The sequence below is a fragment of the Motacilla alba genome, chromosome 12, assembly GCF_015832195.1.
Source record: "Motacilla alba alba isolate MOTALB_02 chromosome 12, Motacilla_alba_V1.0_pri, whole genome shotgun sequence".
Lineage (NCBI taxonomy): Eukaryota > Metazoa > Chordata > Aves > Passeriformes > Motacillidae > Motacilla > Motacilla alba.
In genome coordinates, this window is record NC_052027.1 from 12,067,251 (window position 1) to 12,093,851 (window position 26,601).

At 44.3% G+C, this 26,601-nt stretch overlaps 2 protein-coding genes across 7 annotated transcripts; one reads left to right on the plus strand and one right to left on the minus strand.

Moving 5' to 3' along the window:
• Nucleotides 1-1,104: 1,104 nt before the first annotated feature.
• IP6K2 (inositol hexakisphosphate kinase 2) lies at nt 1,105-24,609 on the minus strand. Of its 6 annotated transcripts, none has more exons than XM_038149156.1 (7): nt 24,524-24,609; nt 19,302-19,425; nt 8,107-8,405; nt 5,740-5,962; nt 4,721-4,896; nt 3,297-3,472; nt 1,105-1,889 (listed from the first exon to the last, which is right to left on the minus strand). In XM_038149156.1, exons 3-7 carry the CDS (start codon nt 8,306-8,308, stop codon nt 1,392-1,394), a joined length of 1,275 nt encoding a protein of 424 aa, XP_038005084.1. In that variant the 5' UTR covers nt 8,309-8,405; nt 19,302-19,425; nt 24,524-24,609; the 3' UTR covers nt 1,105-1,391. The 6 variants fall into 6 exon arrangements, with proteins under 6 accessions (XP_038005084.1, XP_038005083.1, XP_038005081.1 ...); XM_038149155.1 differs by having other exon boundaries at nt 24,412-24,573; XM_038149153.1 differs by lacking the exon at nt 19,302-19,425.
• On the plus strand, nt 8,571-9,305 carry LOC119706157 (proline-rich protein HaeIII subfamily 1-like). Its single transcript, XM_038149414.1, has one exon. The coding sequence runs from the start codon at nt 8,571-8,573 to the stop codon at nt 9,303-9,305; it is 735 nt and encodes a 244-aa protein (XP_038005342.1).
• Nucleotides 24,610-26,601: the final 1,992 nt, after the last annotated feature.

Below are 26,601 nucleotides of genomic sequence, written 5' to 3' on the forward strand. Positions count from 1 at the left end.
AATAACCTGTTTAAAACCAACATCAGTCAGTGCCTGAACACTGCGGAACAACACAAACCCGAACAAAAACCAAACAAAACCCACCCACAAATTCCTGTACAAGCAAAGGTTAAAAACTTCTTTAAAAAGTACAAAGGAGCACAGGAGAGCCATCAGACAGACTTTGATCAGGAGAACTTGATAGTAACTGCTGGGGAGTATGAAACTGAAGCTACAGGGCTACAGCCAGCTGAAGAGGGTGACTCTCCTCAAGCAGATCCGCAGCCTTCCTGTCACATCCCACCTCTCCTCTCCTAAGCAAGCCTGCAGGCAAAGTATGGGCCAGGGAGATGATTCAACTGACTCTTCTGCACAAACTGACGACTTCATTCTGATTATCTGTAACAAGCACTTTCCCACTCTTACCTCAGCACTTCCACACCCATTTTTCTCTTGCACTATCATTATGACGTACAAACCTCTTGAGGGGAGAAGTCCTGTATCTAAGAATGGTTAGATAAATGCTTCTTGTAACAGAACCATTGGTTTAGTTACTCTGTTATTTCACTACCCTCTCACTTTCTGATGCTTCTTTCCTGTCAGTTTGTCCCAAGTAAGATTTTAAGCTGCTTAAGGTTCTTTTCAGGTCTGGCAGCTCTGCCCTGGTTGCAGCTATTCCTGTACAAGTTTTACACATTATGCCTCAGCTTAGGTTCAGTAACATCTATAGCTCTCTAAAAAGAGGTTACACAGCCTCTTTCTAGATACACAAGACCTAGTTACAAGACTCAGGAACAAGAAATAGGTTGTTGATTTCAAGAGCAACTTCTCACGGATCAGTGCTCATTCTGGCTGGAAGGGACCTCTGGAGGCCTCTCAGAAGCTGTCTTGACCCCATCTACACAGGCTCTGTTGTCCCAGCCTCTCCTCAAAGAGCAGGTGCTGGGCCCTGCCGGGCTTGCTCATCACTCTTGACAGGAGGCCCAGGACAGACGTGCTATCCCATAGGTGGTCTCATGAGACAGGCAAGCCTTGCTGTTCAAATGATGCTTTCTGCATGACACCAGAGACCAGAGATGTGAGCTTCATCTCCTCCTCAGTCACCAGCAACAACGGAAGCATCGCTTACAACGAACAAAAAGAATTTTATTGGAACATATACACACAGGGATAACAGAGGTATCTGAGTAATCAAATATGGAATGTTTAAGAAAGTTAAAATAAATAAGGATACCAAGTTTTGCCAGTGCTAGGTCCAGCACCAATGTAAGTAAATGCCCTCTGAACAAGTCTGACTCTGACAGGATTACCCCTGCAGAGCCTGTAAAGATTCCTACCACCAGAAAGTGGCCAATAATTTTGGAATACAAAGAGTCACAATAGTGCTTTCTACTGATGTGCATTCACACTGTTTATTCACTACTTTCGTCTCTTATTTCTTTAATAATATCTATTAAATTCTGGAGTCCAAAAACGTAACCCGTGTCTTGGCCCTCATGCACCACAGAATCTTCTCCATAGTACTTGCAGGTTGTGTGGGCAAAGTCTATCATGCGGACATCGACAGTGCTGGCAGTTGGTTTGTAGGCATAGGCTCCTGCCGACTCATCTGAAGATTCCTCTGAAAGATCCTCTAGGTCCTCTGGATCCGAGTCAACGGCAACTTCCTGCCTCTCCTTTCCATCGTAGATGATCAGCAAGGAGCTTGAATAGAAGCGATAGGACTCCTGTTTCTCCAGCACAGACTTGAGTTCAGTCAGTTTTTTAATCACGGACTCAAAGAGTTCCCTGCGCAGGTATTTGCCGTTATGAAAGAACTGGTAAAGTGCTTCTTTGAATCCTTGGACTGAGAGTTTTCTTCCGTGGTATTTATTCATGAACATCAGCTGGCCAGTGCCTGCCTGGTAGACCTGCATATACAAACACAAGAAAAAAGGAATCGTTAAAATTGACACCAAAGCCTTGAGGGGACACAAAAAAAATTTAAAACTAAAAAAGTATGCTCCTTAAAGCTTTTACAAGATGACATACTAATCTCTAAAACTGCTCTTGCACAATAACAGAAATTGCTATCAACTTATCCAGCAGCACCTGTGCAACTCAGAGGAAGTGGAAAATTCCCTCAGTTTACATTTGAGCTTTTCCACCTAGAATGTAAGAATGAGGACTTTAGGTGAGATTAGGAAAGCTGCAGCCAAGATCTCTAAAGTCTATCTACAGCTTGTATCACAGCCACTCATCCAGCCCATGACCTGCCTCTGCTCTAGGATGTACCAGTTGATTCTCAGCATGCTGAGATCTGAGTGACAGCAAACATTCCTATACAAAACTAAGGTGTACCCCATAAGCATCTGTATTTGAAGAAGCCAGAGGTGCTCCTGCAGAAAAATGCCTTCCTGCAGGTAGGCACAGGAGAGTGGTCTATACAACTGATAGTTCAATAATGCCTAAACATCTGGGTCAAGAAAGGATTGCAGGTGCTTCCAAAGTTCCTCTCTGTTTTCCAGCACAGGTCAACACTGGAAAGTGAACAGTGGCAATGCCCTGCTCAAACTCCAGCACACTGTGGTTAGAAATGCAGCTCCTACACTTTCATTTCTGCCTCATGTTTTTCTCTGAACTTGAACGGTGACCTGAACACCACACATGCCAACAGTCCGGCTGTGGAACAAGTCCTAGCAAACACTAACAAACATTCCTGGAATCTATTGGATAAGAGGAGAGAAGCTTCAGGAAAAAACTCCAACACAAACGTGTTGTTTCCCATTTGTCACTCTAGGAATACAGAAACAAGTAAACAAAAAATTCAGGTGAAAGTCCACACAATGTCTCCTCATCTGGCAACAAGTCTTATCACATTTACCAAGCACTTCTTGCCTGCACTTTGCAACAAGTCTACTTCAAGCAGTGAAAGATCTGAGGCTTTCAAAGTTACAGAACAGAACTGATCGCTTCTTAATATTTTTACAAATTTCCACAAATTCAAAATGCATATAAACTGGCCCTTCCTCTAACTGCTCTCTATGCTATCCTGAAATGTTAATCGAATCAGTTCGGAACTGCTGATAAGGTGCAGGAGGCTGTCTGTGTGTTCAGAGCCTGCACTCATTGATGCAGAGCGTGGCTGCAGGTTGCTCCTGCAGGTGCTGCCACCTCCAACTGATCAGTGACACTCAAAATCCTCATTCCCCTCTGTGAGGGAAACGAAGCACGGCAGCTCAAGGGTAACAACTTGTGAGATGACTGCATAACCCCCAAACTCCCTAACAGAAACAGGTGTGAGACTGCTGGCCACACAGGGCGAGCTCTCCTCTCACCTGCATGCCGCAGACGCGCACTCCGATCACGGCCGAGGTGCTCTGCTGGCACTTGCGGATCTGGTTCGCCTTCTTCTCCTCGGACGCGTCGTCGCCGTGCTGCCGGGTCCCCATCTTCAGGTCCAGCACGCACGGAACCTCGTAGCGAGACGTCAGGTTCTCCAGCAAAATGAATTCTGATCAGTTAAGGAACAAGCCTCACAATGAGGAGTACGGGTTTTAAAAACATTACCTCAAATTTTATAGTGCCTCGCTCTTAGCTTTAAGGATATCCAAAACACGCCTAATATAAAGTAATCTAGAAAAATTATGGTTACATGAACTTTAGATGCCCTCTCTGTTTTAAGCCAGTTTCAGTTTTACTGGTCTAGAGAGACTAGTGAATTTCCACATTAAGTGAAAACCAAAAGCAATCAGGGTTATACAGAAATGTAACGTGGCAGCTGACTTTGAATGATCATGTATTTCCTGTCTAGCAAGAGACCCTGTTTTTCTGTGGGAAGTGAAGATTTTGTGTGTTTGTATTACCATTCAAAACCAGTGAAGCATTTTCATACCATCTTTACAACTTTAAAATATCTGTATTATTACTGTTCCAATCACACACTTTTTAGGCAAGTGAATAATAATCTACAGTGAAATGGTGAAGGTACCAGCCAAGAAATCCTGTCACTTTGATCATTTACTAGTCACAGATGTTTCAGTAATCCATCACTGAAACTCCTCACACTGAGAAATTTATTTATCTCAGTATTTATATACCACTACTTTTGCAGGATGTATCAGTTGCACCCAAGCCTACAGCAAGATCCTTTTTTGACAGAATGCCCCGGGTGGAGATGCTTGCCCAGGAATCCACAGCACAAAACCAATGTGCTTCAGCCTTCATGGATTCAGTCAGTTTTTTGTTTCTCACGCTGCAATCCTACATGACTGTTTATAATCAACTTTTCTTAAAGCTCATCGAAAAGAGGCTACTAGAGGCAGAAACTCCAGGCACTGGAACATCCTCTCTGTTTAAGAAACTGATGAAAAGAGGAAGAAGACACTGGTTTTTAAGATCACCAATATCAAAATGGTAATAAAAAGCAACAGAACTTGTCTCCTTTGAAAACTCTCACTAGAAACTGTTTTTGTGGAAGACACCAAACAGTACACTGTAAAACATGTCCACTAAGCCTCAATGTGAAGATTTTAATTCAGCTCTCTGAATTTCCCAGCTTAGGTAGTTTGTTACGTGCTGGAAAAGCGCATTTCTAGGAAGTGCTGGCAAACCCTTCAAAGATGCCAAATAAATCACAGCTTCAGAGAGTCTCTCGGGACTGCAGTTAAGCCTGCTCTGTATTCTTATCTGGAATGTTCAAGAAATAAGAGGCAGAGCCCTACTCATTCCATTGTTGGGAGGTACTTCCAGGAAAGGATACTATATTGATTTCGGTGCTTTGCGTTTTCCTTCATCCGCTGTAACTGTTGCTGGTGACATTTCATGCTCCAAGGATTATGGTGTTTAAACTGAGAGCTGACATTTCCTTTTTTCTCTACAGTGTAATACAAGACTTCAGATTTCTTCAGCCACTCAAATTCTTCCTCCAGTTTGTGACTAGAAAAACAGAACAAGATAACAAATTACAGGTCAAGAGGAAAAATAAGCTCTTGAAGAGGGGTTGTCAGTGGATCGAACTCTACAACCTGCTTTGCTCAACTTCATTAACAGCAAGCAAAATCTTTATTTTCCTCTCTGTACATGTGAACAAGATGCCCATGAGTAGTGTTTCAACCATTACAAAGCCACTTCCATAGTAATATGGATGAGCATATAGCCAAATGTTATAAAACTCATAGCAGCTCTACTTATATATCCTTTACCTGTGTGCATGGCTTCTATGAAGTAATGCAAGTAGAGATGCACTTTAAGGTTCACCCTTTGCTAAGGTCACTGTTTTTAGCACAACGCATCACAGGTCACAGTTTATGGTGGGCACAATTAATAGGAACGAACAAGGGGGAAAATGTCACTAGCAGGGATAAAGCAGGATTCCTAACAAAGTATGCCACCCATAGTAGCACTTAAATATGTTTGGGGTTGGTTTATTTTTAACCATTGTTCTTTTGCAGGTGGGTGAATGCTTTTTGTTTGTTTGTAGAGGTGCTTTTTCGTGGTTAGGTTTCTTTGGTTTGTGGTTTTTTTCTCTTTCTGAAGCGTCCAAAATAACTTTGGGAAACCTGTTTCAACTGACCACAGCAGGAAAAAAATGAAAATACTCAACTTAGCCTTTACTGAGGGCTAAGGACAAACCAGTTTCACTAGTGAACCTGTCTGTACTGAAGAGGTCAGGAAAAACAAAACAAACAAGAGAAGAAAAGAAAATGAAAGCAAAAAGAGTTCTAAGGAATTCTCTGCAGTTCTGGAGGACAGAATTTGGCAGCTATAAGTCAAACTTACCTTTTCATTTTTTCCTCCTTCCTGTGCTGCCGGACCCATTCCTTCGATATCTTCTCATTTTCTAACAACACTGTCTTTTTGTTAGTCCACCGCAATAGCTTACTCTTGGGCTCACAGTCAGAGTTATCTAAGCTTTCTAAGTTATCGTGGTCCCCATTTAATGGATATGCTATTAGACACAAGTTTCCATCTTCATCCTCTTCAAAGCTCACTGATACCACACCTGAAGAGAAAAAGGACCCAGACAGTTATGGGTTGCTCAAGTGACAAACCAACTTTTCAGAATGGTTCTTTTACACTAAGAATACAGCGACTTTATTTTTTCTCTTACCCCAGTCCTTAGTTTCTATCTTGCCACAGGCCAAACCTCATCTGCCAACCTAACAAATATCAAAAGAGCTAGACAAAAATGACACCTCACAAAAGACAATTTATCATACTGGCACAACAATGATACAAAAGATCATTTTCTCTCTCTGAGGCAGTCAAGTAACAATCAAAGAATAACAGGACACAATTTCAATTAATAAAAGTTTTTATTAATTAAAAAAAAAATCTGACTGGTCTGATTCTAAGTGATATGTAAAACATTTGTTAACATCTTGCAGTGAAAAGTGATCTGCACAAAATAAAAATTCACACTAAAAACTTTTAAAATTTTGCATGACAGCAAAGCAAAAAGCAGTTCTCCAAACAATACTTGGTTAATAGATCCCAAGGGAAAGGAAAGATGTGCAAGGAGAGCAAAACAAGGGAAATGTCACATTACAACAGAAACTAGTCCAAAAGCTTCCATTTAAAATCCCCATGTTTAATTATACATTTTCTTCTATTTTTTTTGAATATATTTTATTGATACTGGTTATGCAGCAGTCTTGTGGAATAAGTAACAAAAATGCAATACAAAGCAAATCTGTTTGTGGTACAGAAACATGGTGAACCTCAAAAGCATTTTTTCTCTTTATCCTCCCCTCAGGAGTCTCTAGAGCACTGCATTTTACTTTAAGAGTCTTAGTGGAGCACTGACAGATGTGCCCAGTACCACATGAATAAGTCTCAGGAGTTAATGGAGAAGCCATAACAATTATCTGAATTGGTTTTTATTTTGTTTCCAGTCCTCTATTTCAGATCAATCAGTCTGCACAGTTCTTGCAGCTCACCACTAGCTGGGGGAGAGGTCTCGGTGAGAGACTGGAATTCCCAAGCTGGGCAGGCAGCTCCCAGACCTGCAGGGCTGGGGCAGGGAGTGCAGAACCTCTGAGTGTCCCGCTGTCACAAAGGAAAGGACAATGGGGAAAAGGGTGGGGGAGCCAGCTAGAAAATGGCTTCTTTGCCTTTACTCTGGAAAAAAAATATATCAGAGGTGGACCAAGAGAGGCCCCTTCCCTCTAAATCCCTCCCCATACTTCCCAGAAAGCCACATACACTAGTACAGTTGCTCTATTACATTCTGAAAAGTATAATTCAAATATCAGATTTTCTTCCAGTCCAACAGAACTTGTAATTAGACATGGCAGAAAGTCTCTGTAAATGAGCAGAGATTATTAACTCTGGAACATCACTGAAGTTTCCATCACTTTCACAAAGAGAACACAAAACTTCATCACCGTCATGGTTGTTAAAATCAATGTGCTTTAAAAAGCAATTACATTTTTTAAAAAGTGCTTCAGACATATTATTTATTAATCATTAGACAGCAGTTGATGGAATAGAAGAAAGAAAAAGCATTCCTGTTAACTAGTTCAATTCTTAGGAGAACTGGAATTTCCACTCCTACATAACTTCTGACTCAGCCTCATCACAGCTACTTGATCCTTGCCTACCTAAATGCCATGAATTTTCATTTCCTTAATGGCAGAAATAACACTGCAAGCATTCGACAAGACACCTTACTGGCATGCACTTATTGCAATTGAAATGAAAGTCAGAGGAGAAATCAAAGCACAAAAGAGACCACAACTAAGCTTACACAAAACACTATTATCCATCCTTACCAAATCCTTTGTAAACAAACATTAAACAAGCGGCAAAAAAAAAAAAAAAATTAAATCCACCAAAAAAAAGAGGCAGATAATTACTGAGAATGTTGTCAAGCTGTTAGCTACTTACCTGTGCCTAAGGGAGATATATGGGCTATCACCAGCAGAGTTGCTCTACTCTAATGCTGTTAGTCAGCCCAAACACCAACTTGGCAAGCATTTCCACCCTGCATCTCCACAGCCTGCCTCAGACAACATCAAAATACATGAAAAAAAACCCCTAAAATCTCTTCCACACAGAAGAGATTTCAGAGAGAACAGAGAGCACAGCACACTCGCATTAACAGAAACAAAAAGCCCAACCCCATTCAAAGGCTTGGTAACTTACCTTCGTATTGTGGAGTGAATTTACGCATTTCTGTCGGGAGAGTCTCATAGAACTGGTGTTCTCTCTGAATAAGAGGTTTACAGATGGTCTTGTCATTAAACCGGAGGACACAGGAGTGTCCTCCAACTTGGTGGACAAAAGGCTCGAGTAAGACTCCCTTGGAATAGTGCTCCACTTCCATTGCTCCAAATGCTGGGCTCATCCTTGTAGCACATTAGACAGAAGACGGCGGCAGCGGTGAAGGCAGTTCAGAGCCTGAAGCCTCCGAGCCCCGCAGGTGTTTACTGTGATTCAAAAGTCTGTTAAGGCAAACACAGGAGAGCGGCGGCCGTCAGTGCCGGCGCTGTGCCGCGGCGAGAGCGCGGCCGAGAGCGCGCCTCCCGCTCCGGACGCGCCCGACTGCGCCCGAGCGCGGCGCGCGGCCACGCAGCCCCTGCGGGACACGCCCCCGCCAGCCGCAGCCAATGGGAGCCCTCGCGGGGCGGGGCCAACAGCGCGCCACGCGCACGCGCGGAGCAGCACAAGGAGCGGGGCGGCCAGCGCCACCCGCCGCCCCGCAGAGCCACCCCCCCGCGGGCACCCGGGAGAGCCCCGCCGCCCCGCAGAGCCACCCGCCCGCGGGCACCCGGGAGAGCCCCGCCGCCCCGCAGAGCCACCCCCCCGCGGGCACCCGGGAGAGCCCCGCCGCCCCGCAAAAGAACCCCCCCGCGGGCACCCGGGAGAGCCCCGCCGCCCCGCAGAGCCACCCGCCCGCGGGCACCCGGGAGAGCCCCGCCGCCCCGCAAAAGAACCCCCCCGCGGGCACCCGGGAGAGCCCCGCCGCCCCGCAGAGCCACCCGCCCGCGGGCACCCGGGCCGGCCCCGCCGCCAGCCACGCTTGCCGCACTCCAGCGCCCGACCGCCGAGACAGCCCCCCTGCGCAGGCCAGCCCGGGAAACCGGGAATTAGCACCGAGCGTACGATTCCTCCCTTCCAGGCAAGGACAGCAACCAACCGACGTCCAGGGTGGGACGTGTATTTCACCGGTTCATTCACAACAATATGTCAGATACCGAAAATATGACACAGATGCAAGCTCTTCGCGGGCAAGCCATAACGCTAACGTGCCATTTTCCAAGAACGCTTTTCCCCACTACATTCAGCAGAAGGCAGCGGTCTGTGCCAGCTGCATCCAAAAGATCTGCTTCTGTACCCTGTGACCGCACACTGCTCGGTTCTGGCCAGACACCAGTTTCATGCGACCTGCACTTCACAGAGCAATTAAAGGAGGGACGTTGAAAACTAAAACATGACTGTCTTGTCCTCTGCCTTCCAGTAAATTTTTAAGTCGAGTTACTCTAATTTTAGACCAAAGCTTTAATGATTAACTTTTTGAGGCTAAAAACAACCTCATACTCATTTTGCCTGAAGATAGTTACACGAACAATAATGCACTTAATTCAAAGAGACTACAAAGTGTTCTAGGTCACAGGTCTATTTTTATTTGTCCTCCTTAGATATTTAACAGCTTTACATTAACTGGAAAAGCAGAGACCTGCAGGCTTAAAGCAGTGGCACTACCAGAACTACAGACGCCTACAGCATGTCCTGGACATAAGAGCATTAATTGAATTAAACAACTAAACTGCTTAAAGAAATGACGGATCGATCAACTGAATGAACTCCTGGTCCTGGAATGTTTACCTGTGCCTAAGGATAACAGGTCAATAAGAGCTGAACCTGTTTTTTTTGGTGGGGTTTTTTGGAGGTTGTTTTTTTTCTCCTTTCTCCCAAGCACCTTATTTGACAAAACATTACCAGGTTCTTGTTTTTTCTTTTTTTTTTTCCCTTTAATCTGGAGGAGTATTCCCCAGAAACAATACTGTCTTCTGATAACCTACATTATTAAGATCGGAGCATTATCAATAAACTTTCATTTTTCTTTGTAGTACTTTTAATTTCCTAGAATTCTTTTTCTAATGCAGCTACTGCATGACCACAGAATTTTCTAACCCACCTCAGCATCAACCATTTGACAACTCAGAGACACACATATAAAAACCTCCCAGTTACAGCCCAAACACAAGCCACTTCAAAAAAACCTACCCAAGCACACCAGGCTGAGCAACCTTGGAGTACCCTGACAGTGCAGAAAAGCCAGGTAACAGTGGCCTGTCCCCAGGTCCTGGGCACTCCAAGTCTTCAGCTGCCACAGTCAGAAGGGAGCACTCTCACAGCTCCAGAGTCACAGATTTATTTCTCCACGGCTGCCCAAAGTAGCACCCACTCCATGCAGAGCCACACTGCTCTTCGCTAAGGCTCACCTGCAAGCTGGCTTACCAGCACGTGTGCAACACACTCGGAGCTGTCTCCAAACACACACTTGACGAGCCACATCACCTCCTGAGTAAACTCTGAGAAATGTTCCGTTTTCTCTGACAGAAATTATAAGCATCAGTCTGTATACTGCACCAGGAATTTTACAACTCCTGAGCTTTCATCAGGATTTTCTAGAGCCAATAATGCCTCCAGTCATCTGGAATTTCTGATGGAAAGCCAGAAGTGTGCCAGGTTTCGCTGGAGGTGTGTTTCACATGTACATGATCTTGCAGTGCCAGAGCTTTACACTGGCACAGCCACATTTAACAGCCCTGCAGAACAGCAGCAGTACAAGAGCCACTTTTTCCAAGTCAGCATCACCACTCTGTGGCTGCCTTCCTAATTACCCCGATACAGAGACACTGATTGCCAACTGCAGTGATTCAGACTGAGAAAGCACCTTGCAACATCCTTTAACCTCAAACACTCAAATCTGTCCCAGTCCTCCTGCATTACAGTTGCATCAGGAGTTAAGTCTTGAAGATATTTATGCCACAGAAATGACTCCAGCAAACATCATCTCCAACACAGATGATGTACACCTTGTTTACCCAACACATCTTCAGGGAGCTCATTAGTAGCAGCTCAGCTTGTTTGCTTCCACGGATGCCCAAGTGGTCTGGACAATACTTGTGTGCAGATTGCACTCAGCAACGGAACTGCCAAGCACAGAATTGGACAGGACTACTCATTCTGCTCCACCCTTTCCTGAACAAGTAAGATCTGACAGCACATCACACAATGTAACTTCCCATTGGAGGAAAAAGAAAGCAAGTTTTTTTAGTGCTCTGATATTATACAAATTATCTGAGTTATTATAAGTTAGGCAGTATTTAGATAGGGGTAGGTTTTTTTGAGAGAAACGTTAGAAACATTTGTAAGCAGTCAAACGCAGCAAACCCACTCAGCACTACCACAAGACAAATGTGAAACTAACAGAAATAAAGGGGAAGGCTCACACAAATGAAGATGAGTTTACTGTGCCTGTATTAGTAAGTTCTTCTTCTGTTTTTATCTTCCAAAAACTGCAGCGCAACTCCCCCACGTTCCGTTTCTGTGACTGAATTTTTGTAGTACATATCCGTGCTGAAAAAGCTCTATTAATACAGCTCTGCAGCAGGAACTGTGTGCAAGGACTGCTGAACAGAGCATCAGCAAGGAGCTCCCTGCTACAAAGCCTTTAGCAGAGCTCCTTAATTGTGAGAGGCAACTTAGTGCCTTTTCATGAACCTAAACCAGATCCGAGGTGGACATTGTAACAGTGCTCAATAAGACAGCAGCGAGACCAGGTCACCTCGTCAACAATTTCGGTTTCAATGAGGCCTTGGTTTTCATTTTGATCAATTAATATGTTTTAGCCATTCAAGGAGCACTGTTTAACTAATAAATTCAGTCTCTTTTCACCTAATGAAGTTCTTCTCACTTGAAAAAAGGTTTTGAGTAAGAGCTTACACTTTTTCTGCTGCATGCCTTAACATTACCGTTACTAACAATCAGGATTTGTTTATCACTTTGGCTCTCCTTGATATTTGGAATTTTGCCATGCAGATTAACAGGGCCTGGAGCACAACTGTAATGCCCATCAGAAATGCTTTGCACTGTTTCATTTATAAATACTTTAATTCCATAAACAGCCTCACAATATATGCCAAACTGGTTGCAGTTCCTTACAAATAAAAGCTTTGACCTAAGACCAACAGTTTCAAGTGGCATTGATGTTGACCAGCACAAGCACAATGCAGTTTTTCACTGCCTTTCCTCTGATTCTACACCCAGTTTGTTCTCAATGCTCTTTGGGAAAGAAAGAGCCCAGAACAGCTGTTTTTAGGCAATCTTCCCAGATAGCAAATGCAGGCTCACTGTACCCTGCCCTTTTCCTCCTACATGCTTTTAAGTGCCTTTGACTAGTCTTTGTTCAAACAACAAATCAGCCAAAAAAGCAGATTTACTAACCCTTCACATGTCAAGCATTTTAATAAAAAAAAATCTGACATAATTTGAAGGAGCAAATAAACATGTGCCTAGACACAGCAACATTCTCTTGAGCAATGTCATTCCTACAGTAAGCAGCAAAAGATGTTTAAAACCTAAACCTGCAAACCAGAAGTGACATTTATAGACACCTTATCCCCATCACATGTGACAATGACCATCAAAACAATACCACAATGAATTCATGTTTTCAGGCTCTTAATATTAATCTCAGGTGACGGCATTCTTCGGAAGGTACTTCATGTCATTACAGATTCTCAACTTAGTCCCACACGTAATTGCATTAATGAACACATCCTCTGAAGAGCACAGGCCTCAATTAAGCAGCAGCTTCTTCCTTCATAACAATCTCAAAAATAATACATCTCCTGCCAAAACTTTGTAACGATAGAACTACTGATGCAGAACTTCCCTTCTGTTGAATCTGTTAAAACTGGGCTCTCTCTAGTGCAGGCTTTTTGCTTTGGATGGTTAGCGTCTTCAACTCCGCACAGCCATAAATCAGCTTTACAGGGACAGAAATAGCAAGGCAGCAAAGCTTTCTGCCCGTCCCTTTTTCTCAGTTCGCTGGGGAATGCAGAGGAAGCTGACAGGGCACAGATCTGCAGAGCAGAGCTGCTGCAGGCTGATGAAGCAGACAAAGCAAAGCCCCTTCCCAAGGTCCCGAGGTGTCGTGGTTTGACACCAGGCACACACAAGAGCCGCTCACCCACCCTGCCCTGCCACAGCAGGCAGAGGAGAGAAAACAAAAACTAACAAAGGGTTCACAAGCTGAGGTAAGGACCGGGAGAAACACTTCAAGGGCAAAGCAGGCTCAACATTAGGTTGCAAAGTGAATTTATTACTCATAGAATCAGAGGAGGATAGTGAGAAGTAAAATAAGCCCTTAAAACACCTTCTCTCCCCAGCTCCTCCCTCCTTCCCACCAAGAGCACACAGAGACAGGGCACGGGAGTTTTTGGGTCAGTTCATCACTGAGATTTCCTTCTGCTGCTCTGGGAGAGGAGTCCTTCCCCTGTGAGGCCTTGGGGTCCCTCCCAGGGGAGACAGTTCTCCGTGAACTTCTCCAGCATGGGTCCACTCTCAGGAGCAGTTGGTCTACAGCACCTGCTGCAGGTGAATTCCCCCCATGGGCACACAGCCCTCCTAAAACTGCTGCAATGTGGGTCTCTTCCCATAGGGTGCAATCCTCCAAGAACAGGCTGCTCCAGCCTGGAAGCAGGGCCCTCTCTCTCCACTGGAGCTTCTACTGGATCACAGCCTCCTCCAGGCATCCACCTGCTCTGCCATGGGAAACTCCCCTGTGGGCTGAGGGTGGATCTCCATGGGCTGCAGGGAGACAATCTGCTTCACCATGGCCTGCACAGGAATCTCAGCTCCAGCGCCTGGAGCACTTCTTCCCCCTCCTTCTCCACTGACCTTGGTGTTGCCATGTTGTTTCCCTCACATGTTCTCACCTCCTCCTCCTCTCTGACTAGAAGTGAAACTCCATAACTTTGTTTTGGTTTCCTTCTTAAATGTCATCACAGAGGCATTATCAGCCTCTCTCACTGGCCCAGCCTTGGCCAGCAGCATGCCCATCTTCAAAGCCAGCAGAGACTGGCTCTGCTGGACATGGTGGAAGCTTCCAGCAGCTCCTCACAGGAGCAACCTCTGTGGTCCCCCTGCTACCAAAAACCAGGCCATGCAAAACCAATGCACAAGGAAACAGAAGAACGGCACGGTCAGCCAACAGGAGAGAAGAGTATCAGTGACCCGTTAGATCGGCCAAAGAGAAAGCTGCTTCAGCCCAAAGCACATCCAGGAAGAAACAACAAAACTGAGACTGGATATAGAAAGATGCAAATAACAAAGTGAAAAACACGTGGTATGTTTTTGAGAGCCCACCCCTCCACCTGCTTCATGCACAGCATTGAAAAGTTACTTGAGGTCTGCGTTGGAAAGTCATACATTGCTCAAAGAGAATGACTTTTCACAACTGAAACAGGATAAACACATTGTAAGAGCCTACAATAACACACCTATAAACCAAGAATGGTCACAGGAATGTTACAAATCCTCATATGATTGAACTACTTGTTCCATTACTAATGAGGTACTTTACACACAGCAAGGTACATTCCTTGAATCAAAGAAAGCAGAGGATGCAACTTTAGAGTATTAAAAGCGTTGTACATATTAAACATTCTCAGGTTTAAAGGTCTTGCCCAGCTTGTGATTAATTATGAAAATCAATGCCATTCCTCCACACAAAACACTTCTTTTATTAGCAAATATGCCCAGAGTAACACGAGCAATGATTTGCTTCTAACATTCACACTAGCTACTGCTTGGCTCAGAAACTGAGGTTACTCTGATGTGTTCTGTTTCCAAAAGTTCTTAAGATCAGAATGTAGATACTCATATTCTCTAGTGCCCACTCAGCTGGACACAAATTTGTTACAATTAAAACAATTATGATAAATGAGCTCTACATTAATTTATCCCAATTGTTTTAATCATTTCCTGATTTTGAGGATGCATTATACCTCTACATATAATGCAAATCCCACATCAGGATACTTTCTGAAGCCTTCTGTATCTGCAATAGAATTAATATAACTAAGTAGTAAAAGCTATACTCCATCATTTTTAACTCACTGAGACAGAAATGCAAAGCCCACATAACAGTGTGCTTGTATTAATCCTACTGTTTTGTGAAAACTTTTAAGAGCAGCCCTAAATTCTGCATGATTACAAAAAGCAAACATTTATTCTGGTTACCAATTTGGAGGGAAAAGTTTATCTTTGGTAGAAAAGTGCACTAACATGGTCAGTTCTCAGAATTTTTTTTATTTATAAACAAAACCAAAAGTATTATAAGCAGCAGATAATTCAAATTTAATAAAGCAGTCAATAGTCTTTAACACCATGAGGGGTAGAGGGACGGTGTCATAGCATCAAGGGGGGGGAAATATTAGAATCTTTCTTTAAAAGAAAGACTGGGGGAGGAAAACCCCCTTCTTTCTCACCAAGTACAACTTGAAACAGGTGCCTGTGATGACGAAATGATACTGAGCTGTAACTTCCTATGCAAGCCAAGGTTATTCAAGCTCCTTTGCAGCAAATCAATCAATAGAATGATCATTCAGTTACATGACTTGTACTCAGGGATGAGTAAGCATGATGTTTGTAAAAAGACTCAGCAGAACACATCAAACTCAAGGGTAACCAACTCCTTCAGACCTACACATTCACCTATGCGTGCATTTCCTTTGGAAGCAGAAACACTCTTACTAGAGCTTTTAGTGGCAAATCATGAGGGTGCTGGGAGTCAGACGCTGCAGTGGCACATCTGTCACCACCACCTACAGTCACAAAAAGCCAAGAAAGCAAATTTTTCTTATTGCACGCCATACGCTTGGGCTAGAGCAATAACAGAAGCCACCTGCTTCTTAAAAATATTGATATAATGTCTTTTTTTTTTTAACTTATCTTTACTAAATGGCTGGCAACTGCAGCACTACATTGCTGCAGTTCAAAAAAATTAAGTAACATTTCCAGATAAATAAGGAAACAAATGCCTTGGATTAATTTCACAAATTAAGGGCTATGTACTGCAGAGCATACTGGTTGTCCACAGAAAATTCTGAGTTGGGAGGGACCCACAAGCATCATAAATTACTTCATCATGCATAACAGATGGAATCTAGAAACCCAGAATTACACATGAACTTGTGCACAAAATTCCTACAAAAAGCATTCGCAAAACCCTTTGGGAGAGTGACAACTCCACAGCAGTCTTGGCCCATCAAGGTAGAAAGCTAATCCTGTTTTGAACATTAGCTTTAGAAACACTAGCAAACATTTAACATGAGCAATCAGAAGATTCCCACCAAGGAAGAACACATTTTTCTGCTTTCAAACTGCCAAAAAATACCTTGAAATGCCCTAGCTTCTTCTAAGGATGTCTCATCTAAAGGTACTACGCCTGGATATTTCACCCACTCTGAAAGGAGAGGGACAGTCCAACAGCAGCTGCAATGGCAAAGGACTCACAAGGGCTACATTAAAGTCCTGCTCTGCTGTTTCTCAGGAGTGTCGGACAGCACCCCGAGATATCCTTCCTTGTAACCAGAGCATCAAGCCTTTTCCAGTCACTATGAATTTTGTCTGTAATTCAGAAATGAAAGACTATGCACTGAGATGTTGAAAAATGTATGAAGATGCATTCTTCCGTTGAAAAATGTATGAAGATGCATTCTTCCAAGGAAAAACATTTTTTTAACTAGCAACATGTTTATCCTATCTCCTTTTAGTCCCTAAACACGGAGTTGTAGTTTTGTCTTCCTTTAAATAAAACCCAAACACAGACATAAACACTGCCACAGAGGTTAAGACGTGTATTCATCCTGTATATTTAACACCAGAGCTGCAGAGCCATCTCCTATACCAAAAAGACTTCTGAATACAGCTTTAACAGATAAAACTTAAAAATTAGGAAACATTAGGCATAACATATTGAGGGAGCAAACTACACACAATCTGAAGGTGCATAATGTTCTATGCCTATTATTCCTCATGCACAATTATTATTCCTATCTTCCTTAAACCAGGTCTACATTATTAGGAGAAACTCAGTTCCCCAATCCTTTTCTACAGGAAAGCAGGACAAGTCACCAAGGCCATCTCCAAGACCTTCTAGCTTTTTCACATAAGTGTGCACAGCAGCCCCACAGCTACAATTTCTTAAAATTCAGCAAGGAGGTTATGTGCCCTGTGCAATTGATATTTCAACGTCTAAAAAAAGCAGCAGCTTTCCCCACACCATTTGTAATCTGTAATCTTAACTCCTACAGTTACAAAGTTCTGGAAAAATGCCAGTTTTACCTCTCAAGTAAAGCTATTTTATCTCCCTGGAACTAAAATAAAGCCAAGTTACTAAGCATATACAGACAGAAAAGAGCATGCAATTCTGACCCATGTAGTTTTTTCAGGGATTGTGTAATTTAAGAACCAGTCTCTTTTCCAAGTAAAAATACCATGGAAACTAAGAAACCTGAACCACCAAAACTAAGCTACTTAAACTTCCTATTTAGAAACTGATCCATCTTAAAATGGTATTCTGGAATCAGCGGCCAAAATCACCAGTTGCTACAAAAAGACAGTGCCACCCTTTGTCATGGAGAAACCAAAATAGCACTCGGCCTTTAATCTTCTGAAAATATGACAGCAAGAGCTAAATTGTGTGGATTACACACATGAAAGTATTATTCAAGACACCAACACCCTCAAGAAATTCCAGCATTAAGATTAAATAAATCCAAGGCTATGCCTTTCTCATTCCCAGGAATTTAGCAGTCTGGGAAGTGTATTTTGAGTCACTCAAGGAAAGAGCATGGAATCTTTGTGAGCAGCCCTTCAGCTGTGACCCATTTGCCAAATATGATACGAAAAATAATGTTCATATAGGACAAGCATCAAGTCCCTTTCAAAGTCCACCCTCATTTAACCACACAAAGATTTTCTCTCCGTGTAATTCCTTTAGAAATCCCAACCTCTAATGCTTTTTATACCATAAGCACTAGGGCCCAAAGGAGAAGATTGTTAAATTAAAGCTTTGATGCCTAAATCCTACAATCCAAGCTAACTCCTTGAGCAAAAATTTCCAAAGGAATGCACAGCAAAGATCATTAACAAATACATTATTATAGGAAGAGTGGCACCCTAAATGCACAGTTACCTATTTAATTTAATGCTTCTCATTTATGTGTACATTCACCTATATCATCAATACTCCTAAAAAGAAGTTTAGTCCCTTTATGTGGAAAAATGATTGAAAAGTAGCCCAGAAGGAGATAGTCCTCATGTTTTGGAATGCCCATCTCCATTTTTAACTGTAGTTCTACAAATGTATGTTCCAAGAATACTTCTGATGATTAAGACAAACGGAGTTTTTGCTCCAGAACAGCTCACATGAATGAAATGCATTTAATATATATTTTAGAACTGTATTTACATTTCAAAACATCTCTAACTAGTCACACACACCTCAATTCAGATAACACAACCCAGATTTGCATCTTAAAGGAAGAGTTTGTATGAGTCAGTGACCTCTACAGGCTCTTCCCCCAGAGAGCTGAAAGTAACTGGGACCCAAGACCTCGAACACATAGCTCCCTGCAGGGTTGCAGTGCAATTACTCAAGTTCAAATGCTAAAGATACAGTAGAATAATTTCCATGTGCTTCTTGTTTAACTGCAGCAGATTGGATGAGAGCAAGTAAGGACAGAAGTCTTACAAGACAGACTCTCCCACGGCACAACAAAACCAAGGGAAAAAATCTAGACTGATTTCCCTGGTAAATGCAACTCACTTCAAGAACAGCTTCTTCCCATGAAAAGGACCTTTTCTGCAAGTACACCTATACAGTGCTTAAAAATGCTTTAAAAATTATTTATGTATTTCATATTTCATTGTTCAGTGATCTCCTCTTATACCATCTGGGGCCAATTACAGGCTTAGCATAATAACCATTGAAAAAGAATTAATCCATTTTAATCTCACACAGTTTACATATTCAAACAGCAATACAAAACCACTTGAAAAAAATCTTATCAATTTCAGTAATCTAGAAAAGGAAGCTTCATCAGGAGCTTGGCTGTATTGCTCTTATCCTTGCAGCAGGCAGGCTGAAATACATCTACTGACACACAAGAGCTAGCTAGTTTAAACAGCCCAGGCAATGGGATACAGCTGGAGCATGTCCTATTCCCTTAAAAATATCTGTTGCTTTTGAGGCAATTTTTATAGCAGCCACCAAGTGTGCACTGCACAACTGTCTTCAAAGAGAAACCATCACTCACCAAAAAGGGAAGGAGCAGACTGGATGATTGCCAAAAACCTATTCTCTCTTCAAAATTCCACAACATAGCACCACCATCCACAGTGTGCTGATGTTCCAACTCTGCATTTCCAAAAACCAGCACACTATGAGGGGGAAAAAGATATTTCAAGAAGTCAAGCTTATGAAAAAAGCACTTTATTTTTTTAAAGCAAACGTTGCACATAGCGATGTTAAAACATTATTTGCACTTTAAGACACAATCACGATTCAGCACTTAGGTTTAAATACGTCAGAGGCTTTGTTTAATGGAACAACCTGAAGTCAGTCATCCTCTCACCAGGCAATTCACTGCAGCTCCATCAGCATTTACTTCATCTACCTTCACACTCAGGAGACTACTTATCTATGTCCACAAATTCCAAATGACACCTCCAATCTTTATGTTCCCTCCTTGCTGGAAATGCCACAACTTTAAAATTTTTCTTATGTAACTTTGGTCAGGGTTATCCAGAACTATACCCTCAACTTTAACACTCACAGATGTCTCTTCAGAAAACTGACCGGTTCTATTAAGCCAGAACCAATTTTCCTGAGGTACCTTGAACAGATTCCCAGTTGCAATGACAGTTACATTAGTAGGAACACATCTCCCCATCAATTTAACCTTCTGTCTTCTGTTAAATTGAATCAACCTTCTGAAAGTGGTAACACCTTAGGAAGGTAAAGATTATGCCTATCATGTCAGGCAGTTTCACTTCTCATTTCTGTAACCTCATGAAACTAAATTACGTCATAAAAAAAAATCCACTGCCATCACACTGTCTCCATATATCCAAAGCACAAGGCAAATAAATTGGCATATTTCTGGAAAAAGATATGAAAAAGGAAAAGAGCAAATGTCAAAAGAAAAGAGGTCATCTACAATAAGCATGAAATTAGGCAGCACCCAAAATTCCTGATAAGGTTTCAGGCAGTGTAGAAAATTTCTGCATCACAGCACTGCACAGCTGTTTGGGTATGCTTAAAGCCCTCTATGCTTCAAGAAAGTAAAACCATTTTTGCTGTGTTCATTCTAATACAGACTTTGCCATAAACCCCCCAAATCCTTCCTTTTTCTAATGAAAAATAACCTCAATAATTGTATCTTCTGTCCTTGAGTCTGTTCATTTTAAGTCTCAACAACCTGGGGTGCTATTAACCAGCTTAAGCAAGTCATCCAAATTAATTTTTTTTCCCCTTCCTTCCAACCTTCTGGATGCCAGCACAGCAGGACACAGGACAGGGACCAAGAGAGGCAGTGCAGCTGAATGGCCACTGTGTGAATTGAGCAGCTCCTTGGTCTGTCGGGGCCCTTACCTGGCTGATGAGCACGTGCCCAGCTCCAAACCAGGCTCTGCCTGTGCCACCTCTTGCCCTACTGTCCAGCATGGCACACACAAAGCAAGACTCTCGGTGGTCAGAACCAGTTTATGAGCAAGCCTTTTCCAGGAAAAAGGCAAAAGTGGGCAGTAGCTGGTTCCAGCTGTCTCCAATACAGAATCCTCCAGACGCAGGAGCAGTGCGGGCAGAGGGTCAAAGGCTGCACGTTGGTAGCTGACAGCAGCAGAGTGGCACATTCTGTACCTATTATGAAGATTATCATCCCCTTATTCTGACACAGCCAGTCTTACAGAGACACAGGCAGGGCTGCAATGCCTTTGTGCCACACAAGCCAGGAATTTGCAGAAGAATTCAGATTTCAAGCTCTGAACACCTGATTAAACACAACCAATGACAGACCTTCATTTGAACAAGCAATTTTGTTTCCATTATGCCTTCCAGTATTTCAGATTTTGCAGGAGAAATTTCTAGCTGCTTCCAGCAAGTGATACAATGTCATACAGCTTTTTACAGAAGTGGGAAAGAAAGAACTACTTTACAATAAAATAAATGACTACGAAAGACCCAAAATTAACATTCTAATGAGATATTTCTAACAAAAGTTACAGAAACACATATCTGCAGCTATACCTTAAAACTCTTAAAATATTGATATTTGTCAACGATCCCTGTATTGTTTCAAAGATGCAATGACCTTGGGCAAGACAGGAAGGCAGATAAAAGAATTAGCAAGAGGAAAAATCCTCTCCCCGCAATGGAAAATTTTCATCTCTTCAAGCACGGCAGAGATGCTCAGCCGGACCTGCGTTGCCTGGAGACCAACGGCAGCTTCTCGCCAGCAGGGAGGAGCCAAGCATCAGCAAATTCAACAGCTGCTGAGCGGATGAACTGAATGAGAGGCGGCAAGCTTTTCCCACACGCCAGTGTAAGAACCTGACAGCTTTCAGCTAATGGTTCTAGCCCGTGCTCACTAGATAAATAAGAATTATTATGAATGTAAAATGTCAGCTTGAGAAAACTTCAAACTGCTCTATATTTGGCTCTTAGCCCCACACTCTGGGTACAACTAGAGCAGTAAATATCACTCACAAGGTAAAAATTTTAGCTGCGCCTCAGTTTCTGCCCTTTCAATCTTTGGATGCAGTATGTGAACTTTCGGAACACGTTCCTACCCATTAAACAAGTTCTGAGTTTAAGCAAGGGTGCAGAAACATGAAGGAAACCAGTGAATTTCATCAAAAAGGAAGAAAGCATCAGCTCAGCATCAAAACTTAGTTTAGCATCCTCAGCTTAGCATCAGAACCCACATCAAATCTTGTTTCACTTCTAATCCAGCCTTTGCCCCCAGCTTTTCCCACTTGGAGCACAGCCCCCCAGGAAGGCCAGCATCAGGGATGTCACAGAGGAGACACTTGGTTTGCTTAATCTGGTCCTGCACCTGCTCTCAAGCTCAGACAGGTGCTAACCCGGCTGCAGGAGCAGCACTCCTGACCTCAGAAACACACCCCAGCTATCTCCCAGTTTCTAAAGACTATCAAATTAAGAACCATTAAAAAAATTTACACTTAATACCAGTTACTCCAGAATTTCCCTACATCTCATCTAGCTCAATTCACTCAAAATACTCAAGACAATAAAGAACTAGAGCTTTCCAAAGAATGGTTTCTATTTAATTTATCCCAGTAGGTAAATTCCACGTCACTAGTGAAGTAGGTCTTTCACCACCAGCCTGACAGCACACATTTCCCTGCCTCCAGCTAACCCAAAAGAGCAGACATTTGTGTGTCACCACTGCTGACAGACTGAGACACCCCCAGCGCCTCGAGGTTTGCACCCTTCAAAAGAAAAAACATCCTCAAAATACCCTCACACTCCCCAGCTGACTGGAGAACAACTATAACAACACCAACACCACTGATCTGGATGGAAGCCCAACCACTGACAGGCAGCAAAGAGGTTCTTTAACATTTTTTCTCATCCTGGTTTTTCAAAACCTCACGACTGACAAATGTTAAAATCTTCCTTCAAAGCAACTGGTAGGGAAGGAATTTTGTGAGTACAAAGCCCATGATTCATACGTCTGACCACTGTCCAGTTTTCCAGCTGCTTCCAAACTACCACCGCATGGTTGTGGCAGCTCTGATCCACCTTTCCTCCAAAGGAAACAGCAACATAAAGCTTGTGGTACTTGTATAAACGAAGCACCACAGACGAGATAACAGACTGCTACTTCAGAAAGGTAAAAGCATCAAAGACAGAAAAGGCAGAAAAACAGTTTTTCAATTAAATGCAGGTAAATTTATGAAAAGCTACACGGCCAAGTTTAATGTCTGGAATTTCTTACAAACAAGTACGTGTGAATGGCTGTAATCCTTCCCATGATCCTTAACTTCTGAACACTTAAGATTGTTTTTTAAAAAGAAATCTTTCTGAATTCTGGCAGTTAAATCACTGAGTTCTTCCTTATTCACTAAAGAAAAAATACAACAGCAATCTGGAAGATGTTAAATCAGCAATAGTAAACAAATTTATGAGTTCATTTTTAAAACACACATATTTATGTGTGGATGCCTGTGTACATAAACCCAGTTTCCATTCATTACTGTTACCAATAAGTCCCAAAACCACACATATTAGTTCAACTTAAAGAAAACTTTACAAGTTGGTTTTGTCTTATACATGAGAAAAATTATGAGCCAATTCTGGGCCAAAACAACCCTGACCTTGTTATCCCCGAGTGTCAAATCTGTTTTACTACCATTTCAGTGCTGCATGTTGAGTAATGACCAATAATACATCACCTAAGAAGTTGAGCCAAACATTAATATTCCACAACCAAATATTAAAGCAAAATTCTAATTACAGTATTTGAAACAAAACTGTTCCCTTCAGTGTTCACGAAAAGCACAGGGGCACTGGATGCAATTCTAAGACACCTGAGTATATGGGACACATAAGGCACCGTGTCAAAAAAAGGGCAAAAAAAAGAGACAGCCTAGGAGCAGAGGGCAATTAAATGCCAGCATATATCAGGAAAGATATCAGTGTTAAACATGCGTAGTTTTCACAGTGGAATTAAGGCCAAGGGCATATCAGGGTGTAACTACCCAGAAGTTGTTATTCTATCAACAACGATAACATTTATTTTTTTAAGCTGGTTGCCTGTTTCCAAAGCCTCAACCGTAAGTGTTTTTGTTTAAACCGGCTGCAGCTCCCAAGCCACGTTAAAAAGGTATTCCAAAATCGTCACCCTCAAAACAATTCTTAACAAGGCATCACCCAGAACTTCCAGTTTACAGAGAAAAAGGGTATTCCTGAGCATCACATCCGCTTATGCAACGCATCCCGCAGCACCCGTTTTTCATTTCGAACTATTACCGAGCGCACCAAGCAGCCGTCAGAGCAGCAGCAGCACACCCATCACCCGGGCAAAACGGACACACAACGTCTGCCGATTCACAGAAATGCTGAGTAACAGCGAGAGGCGAGCCCCAGCCCCGGCAGACCCGAGCGCGGCCCCCCCGCGCCGAGCCCGGCCGGCGGCCCCCACACCGCAGGCGCCGCGGGGAGCGCAGCAAGCGCTGAGCGGACGAGGATGCTCCGCGAACGCCGTCGCCGCTGTCCCCCACCCCGGCCGCACCCGCATCCCCGGGGTGGCTCCGGGCCAGCGCCCCCTCCCTGCCCGCCGAGCCCGGCAATGCCCCGAGGCCGCCACCGAGCATCCCCTGCGGGCAGCCGCCCATCCCCACCTCGCCGGGCCAGGCACCGATCCGCGGGCGGGCGGCACTGCAGCTGTTCCCTCAGCGGCGAGCGCCCCCGGGGCGGCAGCAGCGGCGGGGGGGAGCGGGGCGCGCCCATTACCTGCTGCTGGGCCGGCGCCGGCGGCGGCCTCAGCGCTTTTGTTCCTCAGACGTCAAGATGGCGGCGCGGCGCGTGGCCGGCCCTCCTCGCTCGGGCGCGCCCCGCCCTCCCGCCCGCCTCTCCATTGGCTGGGCGCGCACCGCCGCGCGCTGATTGGGCGCCGCGGGCGCCGCTGTTGCCAGGGGAGCGGGGCAGGGGAGTCGGGCAGGGGCGGCCCCGGCTCCTCCGCGCCCCGGCCCGGCCGCCCGCCCTGCCAGGGAGCGCAGACCGCGGGGCAGCGAGGCTGCGGGACCAGCCACCCCTCCGGGCCCTGCCAGCGCTCCGCGAGGCACACACGGGGCATGGTCTCCGCCCGAGCGGGCTGCGCTGGGCGGCCGGCCGTGGCCCCAAGCTGTGAGGCACCAGGCAGGCGCGCACGGGCTGGGGCCTGTCCCGTTCACCCCCCTGGCCTGGCGATTCCACCTCCGCAGCCACGGACGGGCCTCTCCGTCACTTGCCCTCAGTGCCTGCTTGGAAACCATTTGTCCCCTGGGGTGCGACAGGTGCCGTCGGCTCGGACTGGCCCCGGGCACGGCTGCAGGGCTCCAGCACAGCCCGCCCGCTGACGAGGCGGAACATCTCCGGAGCCCTTAAGGCAGAGGAGCCTCACTGGGCTGTGTGCTTGAGCTCACTGCACATCCTGTGCTTCTGTTTCTATTCACCAAAAATCTCAGGCAAACGCCGCTGAAGGTCCTGGAGGCTCCCCCCACTCAGCTTCACCCTGGATGACTTTTTCAGTCCGGTGGCTGATGCTCAAAATGCAATCACAGTCCTCAAGGTTTGAATGCAAAGTGAACTGCGGGTAACAACAGCCACCGTCATTGTAAAGAAAAAAGAATAACGAGATAATTGCAGTTCAAATTACTAAGCAACAGTCTCTCTGACAATGAACTTAGTAACGCTCTGCCATCTATTTAATCACACTAATGAGACAGAACAACTCCACTTAGATACAAATTACTCTGCATTTCATTTAAATAAAGGTCAGAGAGCTAAAAGCCACACAAGCCACCACACTCCTGCTGCACAACACACCCAGCAACAGGCTTTTTTTCTAGAGGGGACCCAGCCTTTCTGGTTCTGAGCTGCCAAGGCAGGGCTGCATAGGGCATCTTGCTCAAACCTCCCACTTCTGCTTCCCAACTGCCTGCCTGTGTGTGGGCATCTGGCTTCTCTGGCTCAGGAATGGCTCCTTGGTTTGGAGAGGTGAGCACTGGTTCACCAAAGAGGTTTAGAGGGCAAGAGATCTCTGTTTCCTAATTGTTCTAAAGTAAAAGCGTGACTAGAGTCTTGTGTAAGAGACAATTATACCCCTTGGTTCTCACTGCATAAAATATGCCTCTTGTTCATCACACTGACAGTCAAAGCCAAGCAGGCCTGCTTGGTGAGAGTATTCTCATTTATCTGGTTGATGCCATCATGATTACCTTAATATAAAAATCTGGTTTTGTATGTGTCGCTCATCATTTAAACCTGATGACTTCCCTTGGATATTTAATTCTTTTTTTCAAATCTATGCCTCTTTGGGCTGAAGCTGGTCTTGGGAGGGCAGGTGTGTAATTTACTGAGGAAATCTGACTAGCAGTTATGACTGGAGGGTATTGACACATGCTACTAGCTTTACTCTGTGTTTGCAAGTCCAGAGCTAGCCCAGGCTCACATCTGATTTATGTTCCTTTGCCACAGGAAGAGGGGATCTGAGGTGACCGTGGGACCCTTCCCCAGCGGGTGGCTGCATGAGCTCTCCAGAGGCTGGGAGCACTCCCCCATGCTCACAGCAGCAATAGGTTTCCTCAAGCCTCACTCCTCGCTGCGCTTCTCTGCGTTCCTCTTAATTAGCGGGGGAGTAATTCCAGGCTATTCGAGTTACTTGGCATCTCCTACCTCCTCCACGATCAGCTTCCCTGATACAGTTCATGCCTGTAATAAGATGTCAGCGCTGAGTTTAGCTTGGCAAGCCTTTCATTCCCACACTGCTCTTGCCCGCACACGTCCTAGAGTCACTTCCTAAACTTCCAGCCCCCCATCCCATCAGGTCC

Coding starts and splice junctions, on each gene's coding strand:
- LOC119706157 (XM_038149414.1), top strand. CDS start 8,571: ATGGGAGCCCTCGCGGGGCGGGGCCAACAGCGCGCCACGCGCACGCGC.
- IP6K2 (XM_038149153.1), bottom strand. CDS start 8,308: ATGAGCCCAGCATTTGGAGCAATGGAAGTGGAGCACTATTCCAAGGGA. Junction 5,963..8,106: donor ATTCACTCCACAATACGAAG/GTAAGTTACCAA, acceptor TTTTCTCTTCAG/GTGTGGTATCAGTGAGCTTT. Junction 3,473..4,720: donor AAAGCACCGAAATCAATATA/GTATCCTTTCCT, acceptor TTAACTGATCAG/AATTCATTTTGCTGGAGAAC.